Source organism: Nelumbo nucifera, chromosome 8 (assembly GCF_055504915.1).
Source record: "Nelumbo nucifera cultivar China Antique chromosome 8, China Antique-T2T, whole genome shotgun sequence".
NCBI lineage: Eukaryota > Viridiplantae > Streptophyta > Magnoliopsida > Proteales > Nelumbonaceae > Nelumbo > Nelumbo nucifera.
The window spans coordinates 53,304,172-53,328,047 of NC_142656.1; the positions used below are offsets into that span (position 1 = coordinate 53,304,172).

General features: G+C 38.9%; 1 protein-coding gene across 1 annotated transcript in view; it reads left to right on the plus strand.

Annotated features, from left to right (window-relative positions):
* ISA1 (isoamylase 1) overlaps positions 1-23,876 on the plus strand; it is a 124,337-nt gene that overhangs the window by 93,266 nt on the left and 7,195 nt on the right. The window contains exons 11-14 of the mRNA XM_010264992.3: positions 5,317-5,403; positions 5,616-5,708; positions 7,537-7,695; positions 20,612-20,695. Of these exons, the coding sequence (XP_010263294.1) occupies positions 5,317-5,403; positions 5,616-5,708; positions 7,537-7,695; positions 20,612-20,695 (423 nt within the window). The remainder of the gene's footprint in view (positions 1-5,316; positions 5,404-5,615; positions 5,709-7,536; positions 7,696-20,611; positions 20,696-23,876) is intronic.

The window sequence follows — 23,876 nt, forward strand, 5'->3', positions numbered from 1 at the left end:
ATGAAGTGTGGTGGCTATATCTAGTGCTGAAGCAGAATATAGAGCGATGTCTCATGGGGCTGTTGAAATCATGTGGATAAGAAATCTGTTAGGTGAACTGGGTTTTGCAGTGAGCAATCCTATGTTACTCTACTGTGACAATAAAGCTGCCATCAATATTGCTGCTAATCCAGTCCTGCATGATAGGACGGAACACATTGAAGTGGACAAGCATTTTTATTAGAGAGAAACTTGTAAATGGAGAAGTGTGTACTCCATATGCAGCTTAGAAGAAGAACGTGCAGATATCTTCACCAAAGGTCTTCATCATGTGCAGCACAATGATTTGTGTGACAAGTTGGGCATGATTGACATCTATGCTCCAACTTGAGGGGGAGTGTTGAAATAATTTAGTTATTTGTGTTAGGGTCTGTTTGGCTAGTTAAAGCGTTTTTTATTTTCTGTTATTTCTGTTATTGTACTCACTTACAGTAGGGGCACAAGGGTCTTTTCCCTTCTTATTTCTGCTGCCCTATATAATATAATAGAAGTTGGTGCCGCTAACATTGTTCGATTGCTCCAAACCTTTTCTTCTTCCTTTCTTCCTTCTCCTTTTCTCTCTTCTTCCCTTCTCTTCTGTACTTCCTCATATTTCAATCGGATTTATTGCCAAGACTGCGCAAATAGGTAGAATCGGTTCTACCCGATTTGCGCAGATTAAGGTTTTCTCTGAGAATTCAATTATCAGCTATGGGCGAATGATCTGAAATTAATTTTTTTATTTATCTACAATATTTATAGAAATGTTCTATATTTATTTCTTGAATTATGGGCTGTTCGTATGGTGGAGATCGAAATCTTTTATTGGCACCAAGAATTTGCACACTTCTTGTATTATTCTATTCATTCTTGGTTTGTAAATAATCTTTTTTTTATTTTTTAGACGAATTGTATAGAATTTATTCTGATGTTAATTAATAGAGAAATTAGGTTTTTTCTAATTTTTTCATTGCAAGAAGTGCTGGTTTGTGTGGAGGAGAAGAAGACTTTGTGTAGATAGAAGGTTTGCAATCTGCGATTTGCAGAAAACAAATTTGCAAATTGTGACTAACCTCTTTTTTGCAGGTTTGCAGCCACACGAACAGCCCACTGTTGTGTTTGATTGCTGATTGTTGATTGTCATTTATCAGCCATAATTAATTTCAGATCATCTTCTTGAATTGGATCTTGAATTAGACACCAAACCCTAGACACATTCAACCCAGATTGGACCAAATTGGTTGGACCGAATCTGTGGCTCAATAGGGACCGTTCACAGCTCTAAAATTTTTATAATGGACCAAGGGTTTGATGGCTTATTGCTAGATGCAATTCGGCCCAACCTGTAAAACCCAGTATTGTTAAGTTAAAACTGCATCAGCCCTAATTCAGCTACATGGGTTGAACTGCTTACCTAGATAATGTTATATGATAATGTTATGGGCTCTAATGGGTTGATACTGATTTAATCTAACTATTTTAGGGTTTTACAGATGATTAAATTGATTGGATCAATTGTGGTTTTATTTCATGCATGTGATGTATGATGTGTGATGTGCTATGTACATGGGCCATAAGCACTTGGCCCATGTTAATTTCGATAGTGGCTCTTTCGCACACCATGGTTGAATGCACATCATTGCCATGGTGTCCTTAAGATCATTGGATTATCTCCTTTCTTGATGAGCCCCACTTCAGCTTCCTCCCCAAGAGGAACCGTGTGGAACCCTAGCCGTTTAGGGCCCATATGAATCTGGCTTTAAGAAAGTGGGAGTCACTATGGTTTGACCTAAATAATAACTAGGGCGTAATTATTTGTTCCCTCCAACAAAATATAAGTGCATGTGATAGGGAGATTCATATGATGAACTCTCTAAAGGCCCTCCATCATTAGCTTGAAGATGGATCCTTTAGTAATGAGGAGATGCACCATAAAATTGGGCTATCCATTTGCTGTTGGATCTGTTGGATTGTTTCATAAGATGATAGGGGTGTCATAGACCAATGTGGTAGGGGCCTATTCTAAAAGGGAAGACTCTCTCACGGTCCCTTGGCGTTCACGAATATGATGGGTAAGCACTTACTGGACAGAAAGGTTTAACCTAAAATGGCAATAAACCTTGTCTTACAAAAGCCAAAGGGAAAGCTCATAAGATAAGTGGATATGATCCTTCACAGAAGGTGGTGGGGTTATGTAATTGAAATAGTTGGCTCCATGCACTGTATGTGGTTTCCCACATTTTCAAAGACATATTTCTCTGTCTCCGTCACTGAGATAAGAGGGAAATCTCAGAGATGAACAAATGTAAATGGAACATAGATTAAAACCCATATATATGTAGTATGTAGTAAACATGAATCAATTTAGGTTGTGGACTAATAATCTGCCTTGCCTTTTATCAGAAATGGCAAACTGACAATTCGCCAAGTTGATGGACGATAACAAACTTAAGGGCCCAAACTATGCTGACTGCTTCCGTAACCTTATGTTGGTGTTAACGTCCGAGAAATTGGACAGGGTTGCTAAGAACCCTTCTCCGGATCGTCCGAGTGATAGGCTTCTGAGGCACGTAGGAGAGAGTATCAAGAATGGGAAGAGAAGAACTCTCTTGCCCGGTGCTACATCATAGCCTCTCTTGACAATCCGATACAGAGAATTCGATCAAATCGAAGTGTCCAAGGATATCCTAGATAGTTTGAGGACCATGTATGAAGAGTAGAATCGTTCTACTCGGCAAAAGGACTTAAAACTATTTATGACCGCTAAAATGACCGAGAGCCAGATGGTTGATGACCACTGTCTTAAGATGATGGGTTATATTAATGAACTAGAGGCACTCGGGTCAGGGCTAGATCATGTCACCAAAGTTGATGCCATCCTAAACTCTTTACCTCCCTCATTCAATCAGTTTATCATGAATTACAATATGAATAAGCTAAATGTTAGCTTTTAGGAACTTAGCAATATGTTGCAGAGGGCTGAAGAATTGATTAAGAAGGATAAACCGATAGCCATGCTTGTTGAAGGTGGCAATTCTGGTAAGAAGAAGAGGAGGGTAAAGAAAAAGCCTCAAAAAAGGTTAGCAAGCCTAAAAGGTAAAAGAAGGACAAAGCATCGGATGCCTGTCACTTTTTCAAGCAAACCGGCCACTGGAAGACGAACTGTTCTTAGTATCTAGAGACTAAGAAGCAAGGTAATTTTGAATATTTTATCATAGAGACCAATTTGTTGTTCACTTCTACTTCTCGGTGTATTGACTTCGGGCCTTCAACTCATGCATGTAACACATTATAAGGGTTCAAGACAAGTAGAAGATTGAGTGACGGAGAATTAACGCTCTATTTGGGGACTTCTACAACAGTTGCAGCTATAGTTATAGGAATTGTAGAACTATTTGCAAAATATGTGTTTCTACATTGTTTGGATAAATAACAAATTTCACATTCAAAGTTCAATTTGGACACAGAACCAAGCAAGTTTGAAAACAAAAACTTGATAGAATTGACAGCCAAGGCGACAATGCCATAATTTCAAAAGACTCATTTTCTCATTGGAACAAGACTTAGTTTGGCTTGACAATCCATGCTCTGAAGGTCCATCCAGGGGGTAGACTCCATCCACTTCATGCCCACTTCCAATCGTCTCCCCCGTGCTTAGATCCTGAAAAACACAATGGTTGGAAGAAAGGCCACTGAGCAATTGTGGGATTTTGTTAAAGAACTAACAGACAATAAATTTTTTTGTAGTTAGGGCACATGTAGAACAGAGTCAAGAGAAAGGTTATTAGTGATTCTGACTTCACCCTGACCCAAGATTGGGGTCTGAGATCCATCAACAACAGTAATCTTGCCCTTCCTCGGGGTTAACTTATATGAGGTAAAATGTGAAGGCATACCAGTCACTCCATATTTTGTTCCAGCTCTTTTCACTCCAAAGAAAGATGGTTCTTGGCGTATGTGCGTTGATAGTAGAGCAATCAACGAGATTACTATCAAGTATAGATTCCCAATTCGTAGGCTTGACGACATGCTTGATATGATGAATGTGTTGTTCCTCCTAAAGAAAGGTTTTATTAGAGAAAGCCTTAGTCAGCTCTTCTCACTCCAAAGAAAGATGGTTCTTGGCGTATTTGCGTTGATAGTAGAGCAATCAACAAGATTACTATCAAGTATAGGTTCCCAATTCCTAGGCTTGACGACATGCTTGATATGATGAATGGAGCAACCATTTTTTCTAAGATCGATCTAAGGAGTGGCTATCATCAAATACGGATTAGGCCTAGTGATGAGTGGAAGACAGCATTTAAGACAAAAGATGGCTAATACGAGTGGCTAGTTATGACATTTGGACTAACTAATGCCCCTAGTACTTTCATGAGGATGATGACCCAGGTACTTCGATCCTTCATTGGTTGTTTCCTAGTTGTTTATTTTGATGATATTCTTATATATAGCCATAGCATAAAAGAGCATATTGATCATCTACGTCAAGCAGTATGCCAAGAGAAACTCTACATCAACTTAAAGAAGTGCTCTTTTATGTCACCCAAAGTTATATTTTTGGAGTTTGTTGTTTCTGCTGAAGGGGAGTGATTCTTTGCTTGCTTGACCTTGAATCATCAGTGGAATGGGTGGACAACAGTCTATAGTCAATTAGATGATACATTCAATTTCACTCATTCAAATTGCTTGAGGATATCTAAGTTTGTTTCTTAAATATAACAGCTTTAAGTTGAATTAGGTATCTATGTGTTAAGGTTGTAACTACTGGATTTTTAGATCCCTTAAACAATTAATTCACGTTTAGCGATCAAAAAGGTTGACATAGTGGCTATAACTATGGCAAAAATGGATGTTTTCTGTGATTAAGGTTTAACAAAATTTTGTAAGATGTTTTGTGAATTTTGTTAGTCAATCTTCAGGGTTTTAGAATGACCATCAGTTGGTCATGTGTCTGTACTCTTTGCATATGTCTACCAAATAAATATTGGATATTTATTTGATTAAATATTGGTTTAAATGACCTTTGGGGTTTAAGAGTGTAAACCAGGTACTATATTTGTGCTTGTACTCTTTCAGATTGGATGTTACATTACCATAATGCCTGTGATTCTAAAGTAACTCAATCTGGAATATGTGTAAACTCCAATAAACTGCAAATGGAAAATCCAGTTGGGCTTTACCATATTTGTTTACTTTTGCCATTGGTTGGTGGTTACTTATGTTTGTGTTCAACCATCTTATCATGTGTTTACTCTTGATTGCAGACTGAAGTTTTTCTTTTTCCATCTTAAACAGCTAATTGCTGAAGCATGGGATACAGGTGGGCTTTACCAAGTTGGTACGTTTCCTCACTGGGGTATATGGTCAGAATGGAATGGGAAGGTGGGTTAACATATTTTGAGTTATCTAATAATGATGAAGTATAACCAAGGAAAATCCAGTTCCAGTGCATAAAAAGATCATGGGACACAAGCAGCTAAATAAAACAATCATATTCCTTTTGAGAACCAGGCACTCTACTGTGCTTACAATTATTGGAATGTCAACCTAAACTTTTACTTCTATTTTGATTTGTATTTCTTTTTTGTCTTCAGTATCGTGACATAGTCCGGCAGTTTATCAAAGGCACAGATGGATTTTCAGGGTCTTTTGCTGAATGCATTTGTGGAAGCCCAAATCTATACCAGGTGATTATTCTTATCTTCTTCATGTATGTCATATCAAATTGTCATTGATTATTTTCTTAATCTTGTTTTCTGATCACTAAAAAATTCAAAATTTGTTAAAATATGGCATAGAAAAATCATATCAGAACTTCCGAGTTGGGTTCAGATTTCACCATCTCAACCTGCCTGGTCATGATACTCCTACATACATAGAAGGTATTCTGGTTATTTGGCATGACTTCTAACCCCATAACCTTACAGTTTAGGATTTAGTGGTGAAACACACCTTTAATAATTCAGAAAATATAGAAAAAGAAAAGGAAGAAAAAAGAAAGGTTATAGCAAGGGTTTGTGGAAGAAGAAGAGAAGGGAAGAGAGAAGAGAAGAGTTTGATCCATTCTCTCTACCCCCCAAGATGTCTTTCATTCTCTTAATTCTAAACTGAGTACAATTCCCTCGATGCCCTTAATGGGGCGGCCAGCACTAAAGAAATAATAAAAACAAAACAAAAGAGGTCCATAACTAAGGCCCATTCGGCCCATTCTCACTACAGATTTCTTTACATATTTGTTTTGGTTTTTCTTCATTATTTTTGGAGCAAGTAATGCCTTGGAACCCATAAACCAACTTCCCACTTAAATTTATGGCTTTTGGGTTTTAGAGATGTGTTATAAAAAATATAATTGAAAGGCCATGGGTTGGGTCAGGTTGGTATCAGGTTGAACCCTATAGGGCCAGGGCAGATTCAGAAACTGCATGTTATCATGTCAGGTTGGGTTGTATTTGAGTGAAAGCACTGGACAGTTGAGTTAGGGAAAAGCCATACTGAACCCGACCTGTTAACATCCTATCACCTACTGTTGGCCCCAATAAATTTATTGCCTGCCAATCCCCTCTCTAGTGGGTGAGTCAGCAAAACAGTTTTCTGTTCTCCTAACCAAGGTTTAAAATATCAGTGTTGGTGAAAATGTTGGTCATCCTAATATAGGAAACATGTTGGAGATGTCAAAAATGCCATATTGAAATATTGTAAAAATTGTAGACATGAAACATTGTGAAATATGTAGAAATATACAATTATATTTTATGAAATGATAAAAAAAGCATAGAAACATCATTTTAGATTATTATCTTGTTCAAAACCACCAAATAAAGCCATGAAACTAGGGTTAATAGAGAAAATAATACTCTATGAAGTTGTGTAAACCTCAAGAGTTAAAGCTACATAATAGAGTACAAGTAAAAGTTTGACTCACAGAAAGTTCCAAGGATTCTAATAGATCAACCAAATAATATATTACATTTATCAACATTTTAGACAAAGTCTTAACCAAATTGAATGAGGCATTCATGAGGTGGTTGATGGGCATTCCTTCTTTTATGTGATGCCTATAAACCCAAGGCAGATTGTCCCCTTGACTCATCCACCCAATCACCATTTAGGAGTCTCCTTCAACTTCCAGCCTTTCTGGATGAAAATAGAAGACAAATGGCAATCCTTATAGTAATTATAGCAGTTTAACCTGATTGAATTTCCTTCACCAGTTGGTCTTGAATAAATTAATAGCTTAGCTGCTTAATGATTGTAATATATCCTTTGCTAATATAGCACATTGCCTTTCTCAGGTGTTTGCTTTTTGTTCAACAAATGCATTTTATGATTTTCCTTGTGATAACAAATTCCAACTTGAAGTTGCAATATCATTTTTCTTTGGTATTTTCTTCTTAATTTATAACAATTATCTACGACCATGTAATCACAATCTGCATATATACTCAGTATGCTGTCTGTAAAGGTTTATTATGTATAGGCCTATTGCGTTAAAGTCCTCACTAAGACTGTCATCAGGAAAGAGGGAGAAAACCTTGGAACAGCATAAACTTCATATGTGCACATGATGGATTTACTTTGGCTGATCTAGTGACATATAACAACAAGCATAACTTGGCAAATGGAGAAGATAACAATGATGGAGAGAATCATAATAATAGCTGGAATTGTGGACAGGTAGGTCCTAATTTCTTTTGTCTTCAAGGTTTTCCCCTTTCCTTTTAACATGCTTTAAATATTCTTCTTGACTGTCTTTTCTACTACATTCAATTTCACTATCATGTAGTTTTATTCCTTATCATGCTTTACAAAATTTAATAGCTGCAACAATTTTGTCATGGAATATATTGAAACCAAATGATGTTTACTGTCAATTGGAAACAAGAATCTAATAATATGGAATTTCAACAATATTTGTTTGATGAATAACTTTTATTGAAAGAATAAGACTTACCTATTGCTGCCACTATCTTTGCCACCGCTGGTGTTGCTATTCTCAAGGAACCCTCTCTCTCAACCTCTCTTATTCTTATTTCCCATCTCTACCATTTCCTCTCTTCCTCCACTTAAAATTTAAAAAAAGAAAAAAAATCAATTATATGCATATAATATGTGTTGCACCTATGATAAGAGACATAGCCTAGGCCCAAGCCTGGACCATCCCAGGTTTCAGGCCTAAAACAGTAAGCCTGGGCCCGGGGCTGGGCCTATAACTTCTATCTATCATATGCATATAATGTGTGTAAAATTAGCGTTCACCCTCTAAGATCTTCTTGGTGACAAACTTGAAATCAGAAGCCCATAATGGTGCTGATTTGGGCATATTTGCACATATGTAACTAGGGAAATTACCCTTTGAAAAGAGAAAAGATACTTGTACTGGTAAGTTTAATAATAAGAGAAGACCATCTACGGGAGGAACAAAGAAACTGATGACAAAGAAAGACAAAGGGAAGGGAGACAAAGGATATTTCATGACAGTCAAGATGGAGGAAGGACATCATGATGGAAGCAAAGAAAATGATTCTTGAAAGTTGCAGGAACAACGGACATTATTCCTTGAAGGCGAGGGAAGAAAAGAGAGCTACCGTCTTCCTCGTTGAAAAAGCTATACATTTGTTGAAAGGATTCATTGATGGGGTTGTATACTCTGTCAAAATACAAGGATGGAAGAAATTTCTGATGTTCCATGGAAAAAATATGTAGTTGAACTAAGATGGAACAAGAAGGGATGGTTTGTTTCAGTAACGAAGTTGTTTGGGAATGGGAAGAAGCAAATTGTATGCTTCCTAAAGGAAAGGAAAGCAAAGGTGGGAGGTCGATTGCAGATAGCTTGTAGGATTTTCTGATTTTCTTGGAAAAGAAGGAACAATTAAAGTCCGTGCTGGAAGGTGAAGGGGTGAACCCTGTAAGGGAGCAAAATGACATCAGTGATAATGAAGGTGAGCAAACTATTATCAATGGAGATAAACAAGATCTAGAGGTCTCGCTTTTGAGCTTGGGGGAAAAGATTTGTTGTAACGACTAATGACAAACCAAAAGGTACTGGACTGGAAGCTGATATTAGAGTTGATTGTGGAGAGATGCAAGATCAGCTCTATGGCAGTCATTTTTCCATTCAATGAAACACAAGAAGTCCTTGATATAGGGAGTGACTCTGTGGAGCTTTCAAGGTTTGAAACAAAGTCAGAGATGATCATGGTGGAGAAATGGTGCATGTCATGTAATAAGAAAGAGATAGGGAAGGTAGCTTCACAGTGAAGCTGGTTGGGCTTCCCTTTAACTTGTGGAAGGAATCTGTAATGACAAGGTGGTAAGAACCCTTGGAGGAGTTTTGGAAGCTTATAACTTCACTAACCTTTACTGCCAAAGATTAATTCAAATAAATTTAAATTTAAGAAGGGACAGCTGGATTATCTTTTGCTGAGGTGGCTACTAAAGGAGTTATCTCTGAACCGTTGTAGGGTCCACACAAGCAGAAAACTCACCAAGGTAAAGCACTTTCTGAAGCAACCAGGGGCCAGCTTTGGGTCAGATGAAAATTAACCTAGAGAAGACGGGCTCATGTGACTTTAAATAGTCACATGAGTCAAGTGGGTAAAGTTCTAAGGGAGACCATACTGGTTTTCTATCAACATCCCATTTAGTCTCCCATTTGAAATCAAGCTCAAATGGCTTGAAACAGCCACTACAATGGGTACCAAGAGGGAATGTGAAGGAAAAGGGACCGAGTAAAAATGTGATAGATCGCCGCAATCCTAGATACTTGAGGATTGAATCAAAGGACTTGGATCTAGAAGATGAAGGTTGGGTTCACATGAGTCGAGTGGGTGTTCTAATGGGAGAAAATACTGGTTGTCTATCAACGTCCCATTTAGTCTCTCATTTGAAATCAAGCTCAAATGGCTTGAAACAGTAGTCTAGTAGGACTGCAATCAGTCCTAGATATAATTTACAATAAACAAAGAAAAACAGATTTGAGAAAGAGAGAAGGAGAGAAGAAGAGAAGGAGAAGACGAAGAAGAGAATTCAAAAAGAGTGTGCATTGACTAGAGTCATCGCCCCACTCAGCTATTTATATTAATAATAAAAATAAAGGGAAAAAGGCTGAATTACCCCTACTGCTTACATAAGCAAAGAAAAGAAATAACTACCAACTGAAAATAAGTACCACTAATCATAAATAAACAAACAACAGTGGGGACCACATAAATAACATAGTGGGGACCACATTAATGTTCTCTACACTCCCCTTCAAGTTGGGAATAGATGTTTGTCTTGCATAGGTCTGCTTCTAACTTTGTCTTTGAAACTGCCTTAGTGAAGAGATCTGTAAGTTGCATGTTGGAGGTGATATATGGAAGACACACTTCTTGTGAAGCAAGTCTTTCTCTAATAAAGTGTTGGTCCACTTCAATATGCTTAGTTCTGTCATGTTGTACCGGATTATGGGCTATGTTAATAGCAGCCTGATTATCACAGTACAGCATTAGAGGCTTCTCATAAGTAATGCCCAACTCCTCAAATAGGGATTTCAACCATAGTACTTCAACCACACCATTTGCCATGGACCTATATTCAGCTTCAAAATTGGAGTGAGCAACAACATTTTGTTTCTTACTCCTCCAAGAAACAAGATTACCTCCTACAAAAAAGCACAATAACCAGAGGTAGACCTCCTATCATCAACACATCCAGCCTAATCAACATCTGTGTAAACTTCTATTTTCATGTGACCTTTATCTTTTAATAGTATACCTCTGTTTGGACATCTCTTCAAATATGCCAATATCCTTTCAACTACAAATAGGTGAGTGGTTATAGGAAAATGCATATACTGGCTAACAACACTGACTGCATAACTGATGTCTAATCGTGTGAGACAAAGATAGAGAAGTTTTCCAACTAATCATTGGAACATAACTTTATCTTCAAGGGGCTCTCCACCTTCTGCACTGATCTTGGGATTTTGTTCAATAGGTGTGTTAGCAGGTTTAACACCTAGCTTCTCTATTTCTTCCAACAAATCAAGAACATACTTTGTTTGGGAAACAAAAATCCCATGCTTAGACCAAGATACCTCAACACCCAAGAAATACTATAGCTCTCCTAGGTCTTTGACCTCAAATTCTTGGTGAAGGAGTTGCTTAAGAGAGTCAATCTCACGGGTACCACTCCCTGTCACCACAATATCATCCACATATACAGCAAGCAGTGTTAAGGAGGAATCCACTTTCTTAATAAAAAGAGCATGATCTGACTAGGCCTGCACATAGCCAAATTTTTCAAGAGCTTGTCTGAATCTATCAAACTAGGCTCTAGGAGACTTTCAGTTCATATAAGGCCTTATTCAGTTGGCAAACCTTCTTTCCTGTTTCTGCACTATAAAATCCAGGAGGCAACTGCATGTACACTTCTTCTTGCAAGTCACCATTGAGGAAGGCATTTTTAACATCCATCTGAAACAAAGCCACGAGTAATTGGCTACAAGAGATAATAAAACTCTGATAGTGTTCATCTTCGCTACTGGTGCAAAAGTCTCCAAGTAGTTTATGCAATATGTCTGAGTAAATACCTTTGCAACTAATCTGGCCTTATAGCTTTCAATGGAACCATCAACGTTATGCTTCACAGTAAACACCCATCTACATCCAACTGGTTTCTTCCCTTTAGGTTTATCAACTAGCTTCCATGTATTGTGCTTCAAAAGGGCATCCATTTCTACCTCCATTGCATCCTTCCACTCAGGTACTGACAAGGCTTCTTGCATTGTTCTAGGAATGGGAATAGTAGCAATGGATGCAAAAAAGGACTTGTAAGATGGAGACAAATGATCATAAGACGAGAATTGGGAAATACAATGAGTTGTAGATAAGGTACAATGGCATTTCCCTTTACGGATTGCAATGGGAAGGTCAAGGTCATCCAATAGAGGTGAAGGCTCAACAACAAAAGGTATCTCATCTGTAATGAAAGATGAAGGAACTGTGGTACTTGGATCCGGATCCGCAGAAGGAATTGGGGCTGGCCTGGACTGTTGATGACCGAAATCAACCTACCTCCACCGTTTGTGATAAACTCTCAAATCCCGGCACCTTTGACATCCCTCCTCACTACACTCCCCTTCAGTGATTGGGACAAGTAATGGAATTTCTGATGAATGAACCCCCACCTCACTACTCTCCCCTGAGAAGAAACCCTAGGATAATAGGGTACATCCTCAAAGAAAGTGACATCCATAGAAACAAACCTCCTCCCAGAAGTAGGTTCATAGCAGCAATATCCCGAGTTAAACATAATGCTTCTAGCCACCTCCAATATGTGTCTATTCTTCCTCTTAGCAACCCCATTTTGTTAAGGTGTATGAGGACAGGTACTCTGATGGATAATCCCATGGTCAAGGAAATATGAAGCTAATGTTTTGCAAAATACTCTTTCGCATTATCGGATCTAAAAATTTTGATTTTGATCCCAAACTAGGTTAAAATCATCTGATGAAAGATCCAGGTTTAGGAACCTCATCTCAAGAATGCATAAGGTAAACCCATGAAAAACGAGTATAGTCATCAAGAAACAACAAGAAATATCTGTACCCCCCCCCCCCAATAGCAATAACATGATAAGGTCCCCAAACATCGGTATGCACAATTTCAAAAGGAATACTACTTTTATTACTCAAGGAATATGTTGTTCTACAATGCTTTGCAAGCTCACAACTTTCACATTTCAAATTGGACATCTGGACAGACTCAAACAAACTAGGAAACAAACTTTTCAAAGACCTAAAAGATAAATGACCTAACCGGTTATGCCAAAGCATAACCTGACTAATAAGCTGAGAAATAAAAGACCTCCCAACTTCACTATCTTCCCCATGTGAGCTCCCTCCAAGCTAAGAGGGCGATTCAACCACTCTTTCACTTTCCACACAAAATCAAGGTGATTCAACCACATGTTTTCAAATCTAAGAGGGCGGGGTCCTGATCCTAAGGTCTCCTGGCCTAACTTGATGGGGCAATGATCAAGAGGTTACTCTAGGTGGAGCCCTAGCCACCAAATCTCTCCAATGGTTTTTCCCATCCTTCTTTGGAAAGAAATCTGTCCAATTTGGAGCAAAGTGGGTTTTCCTAAAATTTGGACCAAGTCTCTCCAATGATCAGAGGTTACTCATACTTGTTCTAACCACACCTCGAGGGTTATTGGATTCATTGCAAAATTTGATTACATTGAAATCACCCCCTAAAGAGCAAGGGCCATCCCATAGTCCATTTAGTTCATACAATTCCTCCCATAATTCATTTCTCCCTCTATAATTATTTGGCTCGTATACATTAGTTAAGACCCAAATAAAACCATCATCCAGATTTTTCAATTTCAAAGACACGGAAAACCTTTCTATTAGTTCCTCTACTATTTCCACCACATCCTCTCTTCATATAGTAACTAAACCTCCAGAAGCCCCCCAAGATGGAGCTGATGCCCAATTCACTCCTTTGGATTTCCACACACTTCTCACCCATCTCCTATCTAGCTCTGCTAATTTGATCTCCTGTCACATCATGTTATGATCCTTTTGTCCCACATTGGTAATATGGGATGCTAATCTTAGATATCCCACATTGGTAGTATGGGATACTGTTGTGTGATATATATGTGCTTGGGTTCCCTCCTTCTAACAACTAGCTTTTATGTTCTCCCAAGGCACAGATCAAATGGTATCAGAGCCTACACTATGCCTCCCAATTGCAATCGTGCGGCACAAGTGGTGACATCGGTATTGCAGTGTTTGACTAGGACTAGGTGGGCATCCCTTTGCCCCACATTAGTAATATGGGATGCTAATGTGAGATATCCCACATCGGTAGTATGGGTAGTTGTTGTGTGATATGTATATGTGTTTGGGTTCTCTCCCTCTAACAGCTAGCTTTTAGGGGTGAGTTCTCCCAAGGCATGTATCACATCACATAGTCTCCAATCCTGGAGTGAACTGCTTTCATACCAACTTGTTGATCTAGAATTAATTTAGTTTATTAGTCTGAAGTTATTTGTGTATGAATATGGAGAACAGAGTAGGAGAGAGGAACATGAGAGAACAAAAGAAAGAAAACTTTGGGAGAAAGAAAGAAGGTAGGCATACAGCCCCTTTTCAACTATATATTCAACATAGATTTACATGGAAAATGACAAATCTACCCATGGTTGTCCATATTAAACAAATTGCAATTACACAGCATCCTTTCAACAGATTTATTCTTGTGTGTCTCCTTCATTGTTTCTTTGTTAGTCCTTTTTGAGGTCCTCTCTTGTATTCTAATACTTTGATACCTAAGTAACCCTTTAGTTAATGTAGAGAACACTGATGTGGGCCCCACAGCTATGGTCCCACTGTGTTCGTAGGGTAGAATGTGTTCTAGTCATCCTAGGGTTAGCTGGTGTTCAGTTGGTTATTTCAGTTTTATTTTGTTCTATTTGTTATGTAAATACTAAGGGCAGATCTGTCCTTTTCATGTAATGAGCACAACCTATAAATACTAAATAGAAGTGGCGGCAACAGAACATTCAGATTCTGTCCCTCCTTTCAACCCTTTGTGTTTTACAGTTCTCTCTTCTCTCTCTCTTCTCCTCTCTACACTTTCCTTCTATTTTCGAACCTGAAATCTATTAGGGTTCAAGGCTGATAGCAGTCTTGAACTTCTACTTGGTATCAGAGCAAGGTTAGGTTTCTCATGTGAGTCTAGTCTAGCCGACCACATCAGAACCATCTAGGGCTGGAAGCTGAGAAAGTAGAGTTCGTTGACTGATTCTTGGAGATCGCCAGAGGGTTTAGCAGCTGTTGAAGACTTGCCACGGTTGCAAAGTGTCGGTGATCAGGAAGAATCAGAGAAGGCTAGGGTTCGGGTAACCTTGGAAGGCAGCGAACAGCATTATCTTGTAAGTTGTTTTATTTTCTAAGAGAAGTACTATCAGAGAAGATAGGTTGGACCTATCTAGAAAGGGCGGCCGAACCATTCTAGGGTTTTCTTCTTTCTATCCTCTAGGGCTTGATATTGATCTTGCGGCAAAGCCTTGTGATCTACCTGTGAAGCTCTTCTTATTTTTTTTTCTCAGCATTGATCAGTTTAGGGTTTCATATTAACCCTACTACAAGTCTTATCTGTGTGGTACTGCTTGGAATGTGCGGCTGAGAATTATTTTTAAGGACTGATCAAAACCCTAATTCTGGTTCAGCATATCAGATCTTTTAAGGGGTGAAAACTGTACAGACTGTGCTGTTGTGTTTGCTAATTGGTTTCAGATCAGACTTATACTGGTCTCATGCACATATACCGTGAATACAGATTAGTTCTATACTGATTTTTTGATTGCGATTGATAGTCCAAGTGCTGTTCTTCGACTGTAGTAACCCTAATTTTTGAGACTACTGGTTCTTGGACGAAATGGAGTTTAAAAATCAGGCAGAAGGCAGTTTTGGGAACAACAGTTCTGGTAGTGTTTTTGAGACAGGTTTTCAGATTACAACCGTAAGATATGATGGATCAAACTATTTGGAATGGGCCCAATCAGCCATGATGGCTATTGGGGGAAGGGGTAAATTAGGGTATCTCTTGGGAGATGTGAAAGAACCTTCCAAGGGAGACCCCATGTATACCAAGTGGGTCCAAGAAAACTACTTGGTTATGACATGGCTGTGTAATTCTATGCAGCCTCATATCAGCCGAAATTACCTATGGGCAAAGACAGCCAAGGAGATATGGGATGTTATGAAAGAAACTTATTCCCAACCCCTTAATGTTGCTAGAGCTTATGAATTGAAATGTGAAGTGAACACTCTTAAACAAGGAGAGAAACCGGTTTCGCTCTACTTCTCTACCTTGAAGTCCCTGTGGCATGAGATTGATCACTTAGAGACTCTTGAGTGGGAGAGTCCCAAAGATGCACAGACCCATAGAAAGCAAGTCGAGACAAACAGGGTGTTTGAGTTTCTGGCAGGTATGAATTCGGAGTATGATATTGTGCGGCAACAGATATTGACCAGAGATAGTGTGACTCTCTCCCAGGCATACTCCTTAGTGCATAGTGAAGAGACCAGGAGGAAATTCATGATGCAACCTCATCCTCTTACACCAGCCCTTGTAGCTGTTAAACCCAAATCAGGAGGTGATTCAGAAAGGGACAGGAAGAAGGAAGATAAAAGAGATGTGGTATGCGAGCATTGCAAGAAACCCAAACACACAAAAGAAACATGTTGGAAACTGCATCCTCATTTGGTCCCGGCAAAGTTAAGAAGCAAGAAGGGTAATGCTCATGTGGCCGTGAACACTGATTCAACATCCTCGTCTGGCACAAGAGGCACACCTTAGTTGCAGTTCGGGCTGCTTTAATACAGTTGGAAAAGGAAGTTGGGAACTCAGCTCAGCCACCGCAGTCACCATCAGCCCCTACCACATCTGCTTTCGCACATTCAGGTACTCGAGCCTCAGCCTACCATGTCTCAGCTCCAGGTACTACTGAACCCTCTTGGGTAATAGATTCAGGTGCATCCGACCATATGACTAGCTTGCCCTCGTTGTTTACCACTTATCATTTGTCTTCTGGTAGGGATAAAGTATCTATTGCTGATGGTTCTCTTGTCCCATTTCTGGCAAGGGTGACATCAAGCTATCGGATACTATCTCCTTGTTTTCTGTCTTGCATGTTCCTAAGCTTGATACTAACCTTCTTTCAGTTAGTAGTATTACCAAACATATGAACTGCTTAGTAACTTTCTTCCCTGACCGATGTGTTTTTCAGGACTTGGAGACGAAGAAGGTGATTGGGACTGGCCGTGAGACGAATGGGATCTACCTGCTCGGGGAGAGTTCTCGTCGGGAAGAGTCAGTGGATAAGAAGTCACTTGTTTCTCAGATTGTGAGTCCGGTTATGCTTTGGCATAACCGATTGGGTCATTTGTCTTTTCAATCCTTAAAGAGTTTGTTTCCTACTTTGTTTGAGTTTGTTGAGTTGTCACAGTTGAAATGTGAAAGTTGTGAGTTTGCTAAACATTATAGAAAATCTTATTCATTGAGTAATAAAAGGAGTAATAGTTCTTTTGATATTGTGCATACTGATGTTTAGGGGCCATATCACATCCCTTCTATGGGTGGGTACAGATATTTTTTGTTATTTGTTGATGACCATACTCGGTTTTCTTGGGATTATCTTATGCGTTCACGAGATGAGGTTCCCGCCCTGACCCAAAACTTCCACCAAATGATCCTAACCCAGTTTAATGCCAAGCTCAAAGTTCTTAGATCTGATAATGCCAAGGAATACTTTGCTAAGCCATTGGCATCTTACCTTCTTAATCATGAGGTTATCCACCAGAGCACTTGCCCTCATACACCTCAGCAGAATGGGGTTGCAGAAAGGAAGAATAGGCACATCTTGGAGGTGGCTAGAAGTATTATGTTTACCTCCAATGTCCCTATTCGCTTCTGGGGTGATGCTATCCTCACGGTAGTATATCTTATTAATTGGGCTCCTTCCCGGGTTTTTGATATGAAATCTCCTTTTTCCCTTCTATACCCAAATGAGGAGTTGTTTACTGTACCCCTTAAAACATTTGGTTGTACCTGTTTTGTTCAGCTTCTCGGACCCCATCACTCCAAATTCAAACCAAAGGCCTCCAAATGCATCTTTCTTGGTTATGCATAAACTCAAAAGGATTATTGCTACTATGATCCTGTCTTAGGGAAGAAGTTTGTCTCCATGGATGTCACTTTCCTTGAGGAGATACCCTATTATTCTCGGGTTTCTCCTCAGGGGGAGAGCAGTGAGAGTGGGGATTTGGGTCCTTTTCTTCAGGGAGAGCACAGTGAGGGTAGGGTTAATACTTTTGGGGTTGTTCCCTTACCTATTCCATTGGGTGATGAGGGCTGCAATAGTGAGGGTGGTCAGAGGGATCAGGAGTTGAGAGTCTATCACAGGCGATGCAAGCAGGTTGATCCCGGTCATCAACAGTCCAGGCCAGCTCCAACCTCTTCTGCGGCTCCAAGTCCAGGTATTACAGTCCCAGGGCCCACAGAGACTCCTTCCACTGTTGCCACTTCACCTCCTACAGACGACCTTGACCTTCCCATTGTCGTCCGTAAAGGGAAACGGCATTGTACCACATCTACAGTTCACTGCATTTCCTAGTTTTTATCCTATGATCGCCTATCTCCCTCCTACAGGTCCTATCTTACTTTCGTTGCTAGTGTCCTTATTCCAAGAACAGTGCAAGAAGCCCTATCAGTCCCGGAGTGGAAAGGTGCAATGCAAGTTGAAATGGATGCCCTATTGAAAAATAATACCTGGGAGATAGTTGATTTGCCCAAATGAAAGAAACCAATTGGATGCAGATGGGTATTTACTGTGAAGCACAATGCAGATGGCTCCATTGAGAGGTACAAAGCTCGGCTAGTTGCAAAAGGGTTCACCCAGACTTATGGTATAGTTTACTTGGAGACCTTTGCCCCGGTAGCCAAGATGACCACCATTCGAGTTCTATTATCTCTTGCAGCAAGCCACACTTGGCCTTTGTACCAAATGGACATTAAAAATGCTTTTCTTAATGGAGACCTGCAGGAAGAGGTTTACATGCGGTTGCCTCCTGGATTCTATGATACAGAGACAGGTAAGAAGGTCTGCCAGCTCAATAAGGCATTGTATGGTTTGAAGCAGTCACCTAGAGCTTGGTTTGATAGATTCAGACTAGCCCTTGGGAAGTTCAGTTATGTATAGTCCCAGTCAGATCATACACTGTTCATCAAGAATGTGGAGTCCTCTCTGACACTACTTGCAGTATATGTTGATGATATTGTGGTGACAGGAAATGATAGCCATGAGATTGAGTCCCTCAAACAGCTCCTTCATCAAGAGTTTGAGGTGAAAGATCTTGGTGCACTACGGTATTTTTTGGGTATTGAGGTTGCTAGATCTAAACAGGGGATCTTTGTCTCTCAGAGGAAATATGTTCTAGATCTGTTGGTGGAAACTGGAAAGTTAGGTGTCAAGCCTGCGGATACACCCATTGAACAGAACCACAGGATTAGTGTAGAGAGTGGGGAGCCTCTTGAAGACAAAGTTATGTTCTAGCGATTAGTGGGAAAGCTCCTATATCTCTACCTCAGTCGGCCAGATATCAGTTATGCAGTTAGTGTTGTCAGACAGTACATGCATTCTCCTAGAACCACGCACCTTCTTGCAGCAGAAAGAATATTAGCATACTTGAAGAGATGCCCGGGTAGGGGTATACTGTTCAAGAACAATGACCACATGAAGGTGGAGGTCTATACGGATGCCGATTGGGCTGGGAGTGTTGATGATGGAAGGTCTACCTCTGGATATTGTGCCCTTGTGGGAGGTAACCTTGTCTCTTAGAGGAGTAAAAAACAGTGTTGTCTCCCGATCTAGTGCTGAAGCTGAATACAGGTCAATGGGTAACGGAGTGGCTGAAATTCTATGGCTGAGATCACTACTTGACGAGTTGGGTATTGAGTATGAGAAGCCCCTGATGCTGTATTGTGATAATCAAGCGGCTATTAATATAGCACACAATCCGGTGCAGCATGACAGAACTAAACATATTGAAGTTGATCAGCATTTTGTACGAGAGAGGGTCTCATCACAAGAAGTGTGTCTCCCGTACATCACATCCAACATGCAGCTAGCAGATATCCTCACCAAAGCTGTACCAAGGAAGAAGCTAGAGGCGGATCTATCCAAGTTGGGAATGATAAACATTTATTCCCAACTTGAGGGGGAATGTAGAGAACACTGATGTGGGCCCCACAGCTATGGTCCCACTGTGTTCGTAGGGTAGAATGTGTTTTAGTCATCCTAGGGTTAGCTGGTGTTCAGTTGTTATTTATTTCAGTTTTATTTTGTTCTATTTGTTATGTAAATACTAAGGGCAGATCTGTCCTTTCCATGTAATGAGCACAACCTATAAATACTAAATAGAAGTGACGGCGGCAGAACATTCAGATTCTGTCCCTCCTTTCAACCCTTTGTGTTCTACAGTTCTCTCTTCTCCTCTCTACACTTTCCTTCTATTTTCGAACCTGAAATCTATTAGGGTTCAAGGCTGATAGCAGTCTTGAACTTCTACTGTTAATGATATGAACAATGAGAGTTTACTAGTGGATACGGTGAATAACTATCTTTAGTAAAATTAAACATAAAATAAGTGAAAGTGGAAACAAGTGAATGCTGGTCTAGTGTTGATTTTTGTGTTCCATAGGCAAAATCCTTGCTATGGCAGATCCCTTAACTATCTATTCGAGGAGTTGCGCATGATATCAATCAGCCTGGTTTTGAGTTTAGGTGTTTCAATTCATTAGAAATTTCAAGTCAGAGAGCCATTAACTGTAACTACTGACTAGTTAAGGAGATACTTCTGAACATCTTGACTCCACTTCTCCAGCATTCTGGGAAGCTGCTTCTATGTTTTGTTGGTTTTACTTTTAAAGGTTCCAATTTTTGTGCTAGGAATTAAATCAGCTTTAGCAATTAGCACTTTAATAGATGCATATGAAAAGCTTCTGATCTTGATTAATTTAAATGTATATAGGAGGGAGAGTTTGCAAGCCTTCCAGTGAAAAGACTAAGAAAAAGGCAAATGCGGAATTTCTTCCTCTGCCTCATGGTCTCCCAAGTAAGGTTTAAATGATTTCCATCATCTTGTTTTTATATAAATTGACCCAAAAGATAATTTTCTTTCCAATGAAAATCAGCAAAAGAAATTGGGTAATGTTACGAGGATCAAACATTTGTTTCAATACTAGTGATGTAGTTTATCTCTTTTCATTTACCTAGTTCTGTGGCAGGAAAACTTCAGTTGATTGATTTTATCGGTGCAATAATGATTGGTAACTCAACTCAGCCTTAGCTCCAACTGTTCAGGGTAGGCTACATGAACACAGGGAAATCAGCTATCAACAAAGAATTTAAAAAAAAATAAATAAAGATGCAGAGCAAACATACGCAAATAAAAAGAAGCCACACCTTGCAAATGCACACACATCTGACCAGCTCGACCATAAAATCCAAAAACACAATTATACCTACTGACCAGCCTTGCAAGTGCACCTATAAAACTCATCAAAGTGGAAGAAGACTCACAATTATACCTACTGACCAGCCTGACAAAAAACCAAAAACCAATACCCAAACCCTCTATCACTCAGGAAAAAATAACAATGCCCAACCTGCACTAAAATACTGCTTAATGCAAAACCATAACAAGATATTTTTCTTTTTCCACCTCTTCCCCTCTCCATTATCTTCCCGTCTCTACTAACTAAATCCCCAATAATGTCCCTCTCTAGAAGATTGGGAATGAAGATGTCTTCATTATCCTCCAAAGTTACTTCTAATATATAATGGATCAAAATAGTGATATTTATTGTTCCTAAACCATATTAATCATCCATATTTCATAATCATAATTTATGATACCTGCACGCTTTGTTTAACCCCCCACCCCCAAGAAAAAAAATGTCTTTAGGACAAAACATTGATAGAGGCATAGATGTTTGTGAGTTGGAGCCACCAAACATTGATATACCTGCACGCTTTGTTTACAACCTTTTCTGGTCCTAGGTTTAGACAGATTAGATATGTATAGTGGGCACATACTAAAGTTGTGAACTGATATTATTACCAGATATTTCAATTTGTAGTTTAATGCATGCATTGAGTGCTGAAACATCAAATATCCACTTGCCTTATGCAATTTAAAAATTTAATAGCTTATTGATTATTGTTGATAGTTTATTGTTTTGTCCTTTCTGTTACTCATGCAACCTTTATTGGATATCAATAACTAAACATATCTGGTTTGTTATGTATATTTGTGGGCGCCTAGGTGATGCCTAGGCGACAAAGCGCCCTTTGAGGCTCGCCTCGCCCAATCGCCAAACAGTTTTCTACTTCCTACTATAAAATACTTTTTTATTCATTCTTTTTTGAGATTATAATTATAAAATAGACATTATTAAACTAAAATAATCATTTTGTGTGTTTATATACTATTTTCTTTTTATTATTTTCTTATTTATTAGGGTCTAATCAACACAAACATTGCTAAATGCTGTATTGAACCCTCAAAGACTTAAAAACCTGAACCAATAAGTAAGGAAGAACTAAAAATTTTATCTAATCAGCACATTTTCCTCTTCCATATATTCTTCTTCTTCTACCAATACTTTTTATTTTCTTCTTTTCCTATAACAAAAACAAGGGCTCAGCCCCTACATTTTTTGAATTTTATTTTCCTTCTTCCTTTTCTTCTCATGAATATGTTGATTTTCTATACTTTTATATGAAATTTATACTTTTCTTATGAAAACCATGAATAATTATTAAAGAAATATGGTTATGGTACCTAGGGAACTACCCTAGGATCTATTTTTTAACATAAAAAAAATCCATCGCCTAGCGACGCCTAGGCGACTAGGCGCCCCTCAGTCGCCTAGCCTCGCCTTGGCACCTTGAAAACTATGAGTGAAACATTTTATTAATAGATATCAGAAAGATTACAAGACAAAACAAGCATATCCCTTGGGTAGGGTAGCAATTACCAAAACCTGTAATTGTAAGCTATAAAAATAATTTGGTTGTAACTTCTAAATAAAAGAAATGTTGGGTCTAACAATAACACATGCCAAAACTTTGTCTCTATAATGAGGGAGGCTCTTTATATAATAATGAACTTATCCAAATTTACAAGAAAAGCCCCAACAGATCTAATATTACTGTAAAGTCCATAATTACATATATTCTTCCTAAGATAACTCCATTCCTCATACAAACTGAATACTCCAACTGTCCAACATCCCCTTTAAGGTACAACCTGGAAAGAAATAATGTAATCTTGGTAGCAATACTACAGTGCTTCTCTTGAACAAAGCAACTTGAAGATTCCAGTATGGCATTAAGTAGTTCTTGCACCATACCTACAAGGATCCAATCAGGTTGCTTGCCCTCATGGCAGCAATTTGGCTCTTACCCATGGCAAGAGAAGTCTCCAATTGATTAGACAGTACTCATGGTGGCTCACAGCTCTTTCCCAAGACAACCAAACATCTAGTCCACCTCTTGACAATTTCCCCAATAATGTCAATATGCTACCAACTTAACAAAGACCCAAGCATAAATATAGCAGTATGAGGAACACTCTACCAGAAACTTTGACATAATAAATACCCTAATGACATACAAGAACAACTAAAAAACAAATGGCTCTTAAGCATGACAAAGACTCTCCCTCAATCAAAGTATGTAGCCTCTCAAGAATTTCATCAAACACAATGCACATGAAATCTTGGAGCTGGAAAACTTGGACAATTCAGCAACATACATCACCAAGGGATACTCAACTGAAAAGTGTGCTTATGACCAAATAAACACTTTCCATTTCTTATAATTTTTAAATTTTCTGTTTTTTAGCCTGTAACCAGACATTTAAATTCTTCCAATAGCACATGAAAACAAGACTATCCTTCTAATCATCCCTCGAGGAACACATATCAAACTTTGGTGATCATATAACCCAAAGTAGAATCAAATTCACCCAAAGGTTAGATTCCAAAAGATATTTGTAACCCTACACATAGGGTATAATAGATCAGCCCTTTTGGGATTTGTAGAAACTGAAGAAATAGGGTGCACTCATTTTAGAGGCCCTAGAACTCCTCAAAACTAACATTTCCCACTATATTATGATCTATGAAAATCAAGAATAGCTGTATGCCACAGTATTCCACCCAATAATGCTGAATACAGAGTATCTTTGGTTCTTGATTTTAGGAAAAACTTCAAGACTCCTTAAGACC